This window comes from Limulus polyphemus, unplaced genomic scaffold (assembly GCF_000517525.1).
Source record: "Limulus polyphemus unplaced genomic scaffold, Limulus_polyphemus-2.1.2 Scaffold4183, whole genome shotgun sequence".
Classification (NCBI taxonomy): domain Eukaryota; kingdom Metazoa; phylum Arthropoda; class Merostomata; order Xiphosura; family Limulidae; genus Limulus; species Limulus polyphemus.
Window position 1 is genome coordinate 83,006 of NW_013669793.1, and position 12,167 is coordinate 95,172.

At 35.3% G+C, this 12,167-nt stretch overlaps 1 protein-coding gene across 1 annotated transcript in view; it reads left to right on the plus strand.

The window, feature by feature from the left end:
• Window positions 1-12,000, plus strand: part of LOC106470722 (neurogenic protein big brain-like) — a gene marked incomplete at its 3' end in the record, with an annotated part of 67,490 nt that extends 55,490 nt beyond the window's left edge. Inside the window, exon 3 of the mRNA XM_013931287.2 lies at window positions 11,869-12,000. Coding sequence (XP_013786741.1) covers window positions 11,869-12,000 — 132 coding nt within the window. The remainder of the gene's footprint in view (window positions 1-11,868) is intronic.
• Between the last annotated feature and the right edge of the window lie 167 nt (window positions 12,001-12,167).

Sequence of the window (12,167 nt, forward strand, 5' to 3'; positions counted from 1 at the left end):
GAATAGTGAGATTGACTGTCACATTTTAACGCCCTCACGGCTGAAAGGGCGAACATGTTTGGTGGGACTGGGATTCTAAACCGCGACCCTCAGATTGCGAGCCAAGCGCTTTAACCACCTGGCCTGCGGGCCTTTTCTGTGTGTTAAAATTAGTTCAGTAATTCTGTTTGTTTGTTCGAAGTTAAGCACAAAGCAACTCAATAGGCTATCGGTGCTCTGCTCACCACGGGTATCGAAACCCGGTTGCTAGTATTGTTAGTCCGCAGACATACCGCTGTACCATTGGGGGAACTTCTGTTTATCTTTATAGGGGCGAAGCACATGTAGTTTTGTTTTTTATCCTTCTCTTCATCAGACATTTCTATTTTATTTAGTATTGCAACCATAACTAATCCTAGGGGTTAGGGTGTTCAGCCTGCAACATGAGGGACGTGGGAAGGAATACCATCATCAAACATGCTCGCCCTTTCAGCCGTGGGAATGTGATGATATGACGGTCAATCCCACTTTTCGTTGTTTTGCATCGTATCAACACTTTAATACCTATAGTTTATACAGCATATAACACACAGATAATAAAGAAGGTAAATTGATTAAGTCATTTGAATCAAAAAATAAAAGTGCTAAAGGTTAAAATTCTCGCAATTTGCTTTGAAAATCTGTTTTGTTTTTTACATATTGATATCCTAAAACTACTGAGTGTATTATTCTTAATTTTGGTTAACGCAAAGTGGAGTTTAAGAAATGACTTCATAAGCAGAATGTTTAAAAAGAAAAACAAATATGAGAAAATTTATGATAGGAATTTCAATTTCATTAAAAATATTCATAATGTGGCTTTAAAAATTGGATTAAAGACCAAATTGATGTTATCAGTAGATTAGAGAAGCGAGAAAGAAAAAAAAAATCTTAAACAAATTTGAAACCTTAGTTAACAAATACTCATATAGTCACATCAACGAAACTAAATCAAAAGGATGTGAAATTCTAAAAAATAAGGGGCCTGGCATGGCCTGGTGATTAAGTTGCTCGATTTTCAATCTGAGGGTTGTGAGTTCGAGTCCCCGACGCCAACCATACTCGCCCTTTTAGCCATGGAGCGTTGTAATGTGACAATCAATCCCACTATACGTTGGTAAAATAGTAGCCCAAGAGTTGGAGGTGGGTTGTGTTGACTAGCTGCCTTCCCTCATATCCATCACTGCTAAATTAAAGACGGCTAGCGCAGATAGCCCTCGTTTAGTTTTGCACGAAATTCAAAACAAACCAAACTCAAAGAAAGTAATATTAACGTATAAGATGGCATTAACTTGGATGATGCAATGAAATCGTTACTCAATTGAAAACCGAATTTTGCAATTCCAACTAGACTAGATGATGATACTGAATTAGACATTTTATCATCATTACAGCCAACTATCCACAGTATATGACAACAAGAAAAGCATTCTTTAAAAATCCAGGGGGAGAAGTAGTTAGGGATTCGTCAGAACAAAGAGAAGAACACCCACCCACTTTCGAATCCACCATTTGATCATCCTAAGACACCAGCAATGAAAAGACAGGACATAACAGAAGACACCGTGGCAGAACTTTATTAGAAGAACGTCAAGTACCTTAGGGAAATTTCATAATTGCACAATGAAACCTAATTTATCTTTTCAGGAGAAGAAAGCTTTGCATAAATTGAAAGGTAAAACCGACGTTAATAGTTAAAGAATCCAATAAAAGTAAAGGATTTGTAGTTTTAGCGAAGGATAGTTACGAGCGAAAGATATATGCTCATTTATCAAATGAAGATAAATATTTAAAATTAAACAGAGTTTCTACTAAAACACTTGAGAGTAAAAGCAGAATTATTTTAAATGAATTGAAGAAAGGCACTTGTGTAGCTCCGCAATTAGTGAATAGTTTAAAACCATATTACACTCGAGCCCCTGAATTCTACATCCGTCTTAAAGATCATAAACCTGGTTTACTTCTGAGACCCATAGCATCTGCCTGCAGATCTCCGACAGGAAGTATATAGTAGGTTTTGGATAGACCGTTATTTGACTTAGTCCCTGCTTATATCAATAGCACATGTCATTTTCTTGAACAGTTACATAATGACTCACACCTCTTTAATGATAACTATATTCTGTTTACGATGGACGTTGTTCAATTATATCCAAGTGTCCCAACTGAAGAAGGGGTAGATTGTGTTATGACTATGATAATAGAAAACAGATATAACTTAGGATTTTTAAACATTTCCCTGATTGGTTAGGAAGAGCTCTGAGGTTTGTGTTACGTAATGAGTATGTAAGATTTTATAAACAAATCAGAGGAATAGTTATAGGTAATAGGGTAGCAGTAGTCTTAGCTGTAATACTCATGCATATACTTGAACTTAATTCTTGGAAAACATGAGAAGTATAAGCCCATTAATATGGTGCAGATTCACTGATGACGTATTTGGAGTGTGGAACACTAATTTAGAGCCTCTTATTAGTTTCCATGAGTTCTTGACTGCCGTTCATCCATTCATAATATTTACATTTGTTTATGCCATACCAGGTAGACATTTACCGTTTCTAGATACTATAATTCATGTCAGGGATGGGGAAATCATTAACGGTATTTTCAGCAAGCCTTCTACTAAAGCCTTTTGTTTGCATTTCCACTCACATCATCCCCCTGCTATAAAAAGAGGTGTATTTGTTGGCTACCTCCATAGGATTGATAGAGTTTGTAATAAAGAAGAATGGGAGAAGGCTATGGAAAATTTGAAGACTCTTTTAAGAAAAAATGCTTATGCGCGGGAATGTATACGAAACGTAATAAGAAATGTTAATAGGCAAAAAGAAAACAGACGTGTTCCCTTGGGCAATGGAAATTAAGAAATCACACGTAAAGCTCAGGTTACTTGGGTGAACCGTATATAAGTGATAATATCACCACAAAACTAAAGAGAATAATTAGAGCATCAGACTTACCTATCAAAATAATACAAAAACCAGACATCTTCTTAAATCATTAATAACAAGTTCAGCATACAAGAAATAAACATGTTGTATGAAAAATAGCTGTAAAGCCGCTAAATATGGACTACATATACTGTAGATGCTATAGTAAAAACGTTGTTTATGAAGTAACTTACAGCAGATGCTCTAGTACGTATATAGGAGAAATCTGTAAATGATCGACATTCAAAACCTCAATATTAACAATGCTATTGTAGAACTTTATGGAAAATAGCTGTAAAGCCGCTAAATATGGACTACATATACTGTAGATGCTATAGTAAAAACGTTGTTTATGAAGTAACTTACAGCAGATGCTCTAGTACGTATATAGGAGAAATCTGTACATGATCGACATTCAAAACCTCAATATTAACAATGCTATTGTAGAACTTTATGGAAAATAGCATGGCCTACCACAAGAGGATGACATCTTATCGTATGTCAAGATCTTATCTGAATGTCATAATTTTCTGGAAAGAAAGGTTAAAAGAAGCCATTTTAATTAAAAAAAAAGAAACCTAAAATGAACACATATAAAGGCTGGCCTTTAGAGTAGAGACGTTAATGACATTCTTAAGGTTTTAATATCTTGAACTTTGGCGAAGTCTCTACACAAACTCATAATGATTATAATATATTCTCAGACATTGTTTTGTGTATGCATTGATATAAGGATGAAATAATACTTATAGATACAAGTATGAAGAAGTATTTTACATACGTAACGTATCCTATTCTAACTCCTATGATTTTGATAGTTTACTTGTTGGTTTACACGTATTATGATCCGAACTTTCTAAACACCTGTACCGATGTTCAATTTACTGATGACGTTGATCTAATTTTCCCCCCAGTGGCACAGCGATATGTCTGTGGATTTACAACGCTAGAATCCGGGTTTCGATACCCGTGGTGGGCAGAGCACAGATAGCCCATTGTGTAGCTTTGTGCTTAATTACAAACAAACAAAACAAACGAATGCTCCAATTTAGATTTAACTGGATTAGTGAATTTGTATGATATCGATAGCTCCTGACGAAGCTGTAAAAGCGAAATATTGAGCTAATAAAGATACACTCTGGAGATATAGGTTTTATTCTTCTTCTGAGAGTACTATGTTTATATAGTGTATTACACTAACCCTGGGGGTTAGCGCTTTCAACTCTCTTAGAATATGCATCTATTATAATTTATAGAGAACATTTCCACTTCTTTTGCTTTGATTATCTTGGTAATCATTATGCAATGACAGAAATTTCGTTAACAATATCAATTTTTAGAAATCTCTGTTTTCTTGAAAGCTGTTTAAAAAAGTCTGGCCTGTTTAACACAATAATGTATGATTTGTTTAACAAACAGTCACATGTATACGTACAGCTACAACAACCAGAAGATGTTTTTGCTAAGATTTGATTTCAACTAAGTGTATGCTCATCTAAAATCGCCAAACTTTTTCTTTAGTAGAATTATAAATAACTTTCCTAGTATGCGGTTACATGGTTATATCAAATTTTTGTAGAGCGTCAGCATGGTTAATAGCATTGCTTCTGAGTCCAAATCACTTCCTATGGTGGCCATATTTATTGCATGCTGTAAGCATCTTTTCCCACTAACACACAGCGGTTATTGATATATTGCCTTAACATAAAAGCAAACAGAAAGCCCGAGTGATAGTAATTCCTGCCGCTGCGAAGTTCGGAAGAAGGTAATAAATACTAATGTGTATAAACTTCATAACCTAGTTTGGTCAGAAAGTATTACAGCTATGTTTGCTTTGCTTTAGATCTCTATGCTGAGGAATTGATTATATGATGTCAAGTTATTTAATAAGATATGATAGGAAATATGCTCATTCCACACATGTCCCACGTAAATAATTTCCAAGTTTGATATATGATGCTACAGTGTTTTATCAAATATTGTAAAGAAACAAGGGGGAAGAATATTTTGCTATATTTTGGAAGAAATAAACCAAAAACAGAATAAGAAAGATTACTGTGTGAAGAAAAACATGATTTTGATTACAATATCATATGATGACCAGTTGAGGCCAAAAGTTAGACAACATGACCTTACCTGTATTATATCACCTGATTCCATTAGTTGCTCTATACGCGTACAGAATAAAGTACACTAAAAACAGTTTCACAAACGTTTGTAATTAGGAAATTATGAAAAGTAAATAAATACCTAAAAGATCCGAAGTAAAAAACAGATCACCTTTTATTATATAATGAAGTTTTATTTTCAAACTTTATGAAGTAAAACAATTCATGTGCAGAACATTAAACGAGTTGCAAACACTTCTCTATAAAAGAAAGTTTGTTTGTTTGTTTTTTAATTATGCACAAAGCTACACAAGGGCTATCTGTGCTCTGCCCACCACGGGTATCGAAACCCGGTTTCTAGCGTTGTAAGTCCGCAGACATACCGCTGTGCCACTCGGGGGTCATAAAGGAAAGAAGAAGCAACAATCATTTCTGTAAGCACCTGGTATGTTGCAGTTGAATGAATTCCTTGATTAATAAGTCTAAAACATTTCTTTAAGTATATATTATTTTCGTATTATTTGGCATATAAGAATTGTCATTGATAATCACCATAAATTCTTTAAGAAATGCGAGAAAGATGCACACTTCTGTTAAATGGAAATATCACGTTATTCTTTTATAAGTGAAACTTACATAAGATCTCACACTAACATTAAATTATCTGCTCTGCGTATCACTGCAAGTCTGAACGAGAGTTTATTTTGTTGGAAGTTAAGCACAAAGCTACACAATGGACTACCTGTGCTCTGCCCACCACGGGTATCGAAACCCGATTTCTAGCGTTGTAAGTCCGCAGACATACCGCTGTGCCACTGGGGGGCCTGAATGAGAGATAAAAAAAGTCAATAAAATTACAAAAATGTTTGGTTTTGGCAAAATCCTCCACAAATTTTCATTTGGTAAGTGCGTAGAGCCCAACTTTCAATCACTTTAAAAGATCCTAGATGAAAGGAAGATTGCGAACTAAATAACAATATAGTTGAAGAAGATGTATCTGTAGATATATAAGCGCCAATGTCTCTCTCTGCTCTGTGGGTTTCTCCCTTATGCACGCCCACATATTTAAAGCTCCAAACAGATACAACTTTGTGCGAAACGTAACATGGGCTATGCGGCTGCAGCCTCAGAAGCCGTTTTGAGGCCGCAAATTAAGGCGAAATTGGCTAATATAGCAATTTTCGGCAAACAGAACGACCAGTTGGTCTCAAATTGAAAACTCCAGATATTTTTGGTAATGTGTGATCTAGAGGGTTATTATTTACGTTTTTTTTCTGTGTGAGAACTTCTCCCAATAAATGTATCCATTATCAGTTATCTGTTACAGCGATTGAAAATTTCATACTGCCTTTATTTATTTCTCTGCTCTTCCCCTCTATCTGCACTTCCCTCCTTCTCTCTTACTTCTACACATACATCCCTATTCTCTAACTTCCCTTAACTGAAAAAGGTTGGTACTTTCTCTCGAACTTGCGCGCACACTCCCTCAACTGAATAGGCTTGCTTCATCCATATCTTTTGCTTTGTTTGCATGTACTCGCAAGAATCAGCTATAGGATGACTTTACAAAAACGTTTGGTATCGGCAAATTTTAATTTACGTTGTGTTGCAACAAGAAGAGAATAATTCAGTTCTTCATTAAATGGAACGATAATAAAGCTAGGATAAACTGCAAACGACACTCGACCATACAACAGAAATCAGGACACCAAAAGACAAGGAATTTTGTTTTAGAAACTTGAAGTGTCATGCAAAGCACATGCAAGAAGTAGGAGCAATGTACTCGGCTTTGCTTTGATTAAAATAGCTTTAGCAAATTTTTATATTTTTTCTCACATTGTTATTGTTATTGATTTTATAATTATTGTATCCAAGTGCTTCAGCTGAATTTCAACCAATAAATGAATTATATTTCAATGCTAAACATTGTTTTCTCTGTAATTATCATCATACAGAAACAAACTGTTGAAAATTGTTTTTTCAATACAGCTGCATGCTATAAATGCCGAAAGAAATAATACATTGTTAAATGAACCAGCCAACTATTGTTCTTTATAATCACGTGTCTTCCTTTTTCTTTACCATCCTTGACTTTTGTTAAATAATGTTTTCATGAAAGGATTTCCCTGTTCATAAATATATATGCATATTTGTGCAAAACAATTTACATTATTAATTCAAAAAGCGAATTATATAAATAATTAGTTTTCACTTCCCGGTTCTAGTTCTACAAAAATAAATTTGTATGTTCTAAATACGTTACAAACAAACTAAAAATCTAATATGAAATGGAGCCGGTTTCGTGACCTTAAGGTCATTCCTTAGTCGTAATAACATGATATTTAAATATATTTTATACTTAGAAAAACCTTTCGGATATACCATAAACAAAACAAGTTAAAGTTTCGGTGCATATACATTGCTCACAGAGTAACTGTTTAGACTAGTAAGGCAGCCGCAGGGAAGACAGAATAGCATATTGTATAGGACAGCCATTAAGAAACAGTTCTGGTCGACTCAAAGCATTGAGCCCCACCCCCCTCCCCAGTGGCACAGCGGTATGTTTGCGGACTTACAACGCTAGAAACCGGGTTTCGATACCCGTGGTGGGCAGAGCGCAGATAGCCCATTGTGCAGCTTTGTACAACTTCAAACAAACAAAGCATTGATCAAATCAAATTCCTAGAAATCCTCACAGTATCATTTAATTGTATAGTATTTCTTTTCACTGCCGCTTTCTTTCTAATTCTAATAAGCTATATCTCAGTTAAAAAAACACAAATCCATCGTCTTAAACTCTTTATACATTTCACCTTCGTGAAAATAGCCCGGCATGGCCAGGTGGTTAGGGCGCTCGACTGGCAATCTGCGGGTCGCGGGTTCGAATCCCCGTCCCACCAAACATGCTCGCCCTTTCAGCCGTGGGGGCGTTATAATGTGCGGTCAATTCCACTATTCGTTGGTAAAAAAGTAGCTCAAGAGTTGGCGGTGGGTGGTGATGACTAGCTGCCTTCCCTCTAGTCTTATACTGCTAAATTAGGGATGGCTAGCGCAGATAGCCCTCGTGTAGCTTTGCGCGAAATTTTAAACAAACAAACAATCAGCTTTGTCAGCTCATCTTATAATTCTTCGTATAATTACAATGTCCTTAAATAAAAAAAAGCTTATTCGTGAGTTTAACTTCAAAAATAAACTATTTCGAAAAGTTAAAATGCGATATTATTTAGTTCAATAATTATTCTCCAACTAAATGAACAGGGAAGTTGAAATCACACTATGTTTTAAAAGCACAGTATGTTCACAGTTGAGAGTTAATTTATCAGTTTCAGCAGTGGTTGCAGTGTATGGATCATGAGTATTTTTCAAATCCAGAGATTCAGAGTTACGGTCTAACTGAATCAACTTGCCCCCCCCCCCAGTGGCACAGTGGTATGTCTGCGGATTTACAACGCAAGAAACCGGGTTTCGATACCCGTGGTGGGCAGAGCACAGATAGCCCATTGTGTAGCTTTATGCTTAACTACAAACAAACAAACATAGATAGAATCAACTTGTCAGAAATGGTGAATTTCGGCACACAAAAAATACATCATGCCATGATTAGAGCTCCCCTGGCATTGATAAGGTCTCTGTTTATATGGATCATGCTTATAATCTGCTGGCAGACAGTGTTATGAGCTACTGCAACAGAAACCCTGTATTAGATTAAGACGTTGGCGCCAAAGAAAGTCCCAGAGGATCATAACCTTTACGGTAGTCCATCACAATCCGGTATTATTCTGCATTAAGACAAACTCTGACCTGCTTGCATCCAAGAAAGATTGTACTACTGGGTCTAATACCACGTCAGTATATATCAAGCAGTAGGTCTGCTCCTCGAAAGCACGATAACATCTATACGCCTATAAATACTGATGCAATCTCACGCCATAAATGAACCGCCACCAAAACGACCACATTCAACGATATGGCGTTGCGCATATTGTTCACTTTTGTCTCTCCAGACAGAACTTCATTGATATCGACAAAAGACATGAAGACTGTCTCATCTGTGAAATGTAAAGGCGCCCAATGGCGTTGCTGATAATTCTAATTATTTTGAGAAAGGCCCAACGAAATATGCAGTGCTGCGTTGTCCAGTGCAGGAATAAAGGAGGTATTCTCGACCTCATTGTAGGACGCTTTGTACAGATTCGTCACAACGATTATACCAAAACGAGCTACTACCATTTGTCTAGCCGCCAATACTTATACTGAATGTCTGTATGTCCAAAGGTTCTGCTTCCCAAAGCAGGTAACATTATCACATAATTAAACGGAATAAATAGATAAAACTGTTGAAATCAGCCTAACTGCAAATATTCATATCTGAAGGGAAGATGTAAAACTGTTTTTCCAGAGCAGATATCACGAGAAAAATTGCACTGAAACAATCCTGCATTCTCAACAGGTGTTGTTTTAAAATCCTGTTAGTTGTTTGTCTGTTCACTTTTCTGGTGTAATGAAATGTATATGGTCAACATATCAGAGTGATTTAAAGTGGTGGACCAGTTCTAGAAATGTCTAAACTATTATTCATAGATAATTAAAATTTTAATGCATATATGATAAAAAAATTGCCACCTTATGTCGTGAATTTGATGGTGAGTTTTGAAAAGTAAATAAATTTTGGGACCAGATGTTTTTAATGCAGCTCAAAATATGTGCAATCAAAAAAATAATAAGATTCGGAATTTAGGTACATTTAATCTTTTTTTCAGCTGAGTTTCTAAATGAACTTCAGCTTAATAGAACAGGTTTGCCGTCACCATGACAACAAATATTTGAGGAAGCGCTCGTTCCGTGGATTTCGCGATCAATGAAAATAGAAACAACTACAAAAAGAGTTTTATGTGGAGATACGACAATTACTCTGTTTTATTTCACACTATGAAAACAGTGAGGTGGAAAGGATGTAATCAGGGTTGCCATGTCCGCCTATTTCCCGCGGATTTGGGCATCGTATTTTTTTATTATTATTTTTTTACAATCGCTTTAATATTTGATGCAATTTTTTTTTATTATAGCTTTGTAACAAAATTGAATTGCTTGATGTTAGCTGGTTAAAAGAGTGGCTTGTTTTGTGAACACATAAGGCTTGTTCTTGTTGCGAAATCTGACAACCCTGGATGTAAGGGATTTTGCTGCAGAAGTTTTATACTATCTGATTTTCTTACACACTATATTTTTAGCCTAGTCCTACATAATACGTGAATAGTTAAATCATTCTCAAATCTTAACCTTTATGAACATATTTATCTTTTAAAACCAATATTTAAACTGTCAGTTTTAAAACGTTTTACTTTTTATCCAGTTTTTCAGGTGAAAGTTTCGAAAGTTTCCAATTTGAAATAAACTGGGAATCTAATAAACTATGAAAAAACTGAATATCGAACAAAGAGATTGTCTTATGTGATACAAAACAGAGAATAAAATGATTAATTGAAAAACTATATCTGTGGTATGAAACGAGCTATCCAATATCATATGCCAAATGCCTCAGATTAGCTGTACATAAAATAATTTTTTTCCAGTAACAAGCGATCAAATTGGTATTTATGTTGTTTTTTCTTGGATAAATTCAAGTCAGCAAAATCACCTTTACATTTTCTAATACCTATTAGAGCTAATTTTTGTGTAGTAATATAGTTAACGTGCAAGACTCCTGGCAAGTCTTTAAATTTATTATACCACGCTGTATTAATTGAAAAGGCGAACAATTATAGATGTTCACGCTACTTAGCGTTTGTTAATACATTGAAATAATTTTTCGTTTGGTGAATTTCGTGCAATGTTGCTCGAGGAATATCTGCACTAACCGTCCCCCAACTGAGAATTGATACGCTAATATAATGTTCTCCCGTTGGTGTCATAACTGCTTGACCAGTTCCTAGATTAATAAGACTAACTTATGATTCGCCATTTCTTGTAAATAATGAGTTGGTTAATTCAAAAAATGATAATAATATATAAAGTTAAAATAAATAACAATATGTGCTGTTAAGTCAAATACACGATATAGCTTTAAAACTCCTTGCTCTAATTCTGGTATATGAAGTTTTGAAGCAGCTATTTGTGGGATGGTAGATTATTTCTGTGCAACGTTTCGTCTCTAACAGTGAGACATGATATTGTACATCATTTAAGGCGCAAGTACATTCAAATCAAAAATGTTTATTCAACCAAATAATTAGGTTTATGACACTAATTCCGATGTGTTGTGACATAAAATAAAGTTGAGGGAAAATTACATTTCATCTCTTAATCAATTCACACCGTAATAGCTTATGCCAAGCAGTCTGCTAATATATATATATATATATAAAAGGGTCTCAACTATTGTGTCTGTCGTATCCAATCTAGCCTGAATAGCCTTGGTATTGGGCGAAAAACCTCGTCGCTCTAGAAGTTCTTATTAATAAGGCCATATAATGATCAGTTTACTTTTGGCATATAAAATTGCTACGAAATATAAACAATTGTTAATGTAATATGAAACGTATTTTGGCTCACATTAAATAACACAACTGTCTAAAAACAGTAGTGTCGATGTGTATCAACTTTCATCAACCTAATTAGTTTCACACACTTAAGGTTGTTGTCACTTACAGTTCTTAACTTGTCTGTTTAGTTCATAAATGGTAACTACATAAAAGGGTGCGTGTTATAACTGTTCAGGAAGGGGTGAAAGAGAGAATTATCGTCCACGACTGTATTTTGTGATATGCATTACTTCAGGACTAATGTTAGTATTATATTTCCCCATATTCCAGATACCAGCCACAGGAGCGTCGTTAAATCCGGCTCGTTCGCTAGGCCCAGCTTTTGTAATGAACAAATGGCCTCATCACTGGGTAGGTGTTTTCTTTTATGATGTAGAAGTTAACTCTTCGTCAAGAACTCATGTAAGCAGCAGCCTTATAGCAATATTACGTTCTATAAAACGTGTGGCTCCCGAAATTTTAGCGGTAGTAACAAAAGTACTGTAAAGGTAGGTAATTATATTGGTACGTCTCCGTTTGTTAATTGATTTTCCGTAACTTCGTTCCGACGAAACTTAAGCGACACAAGT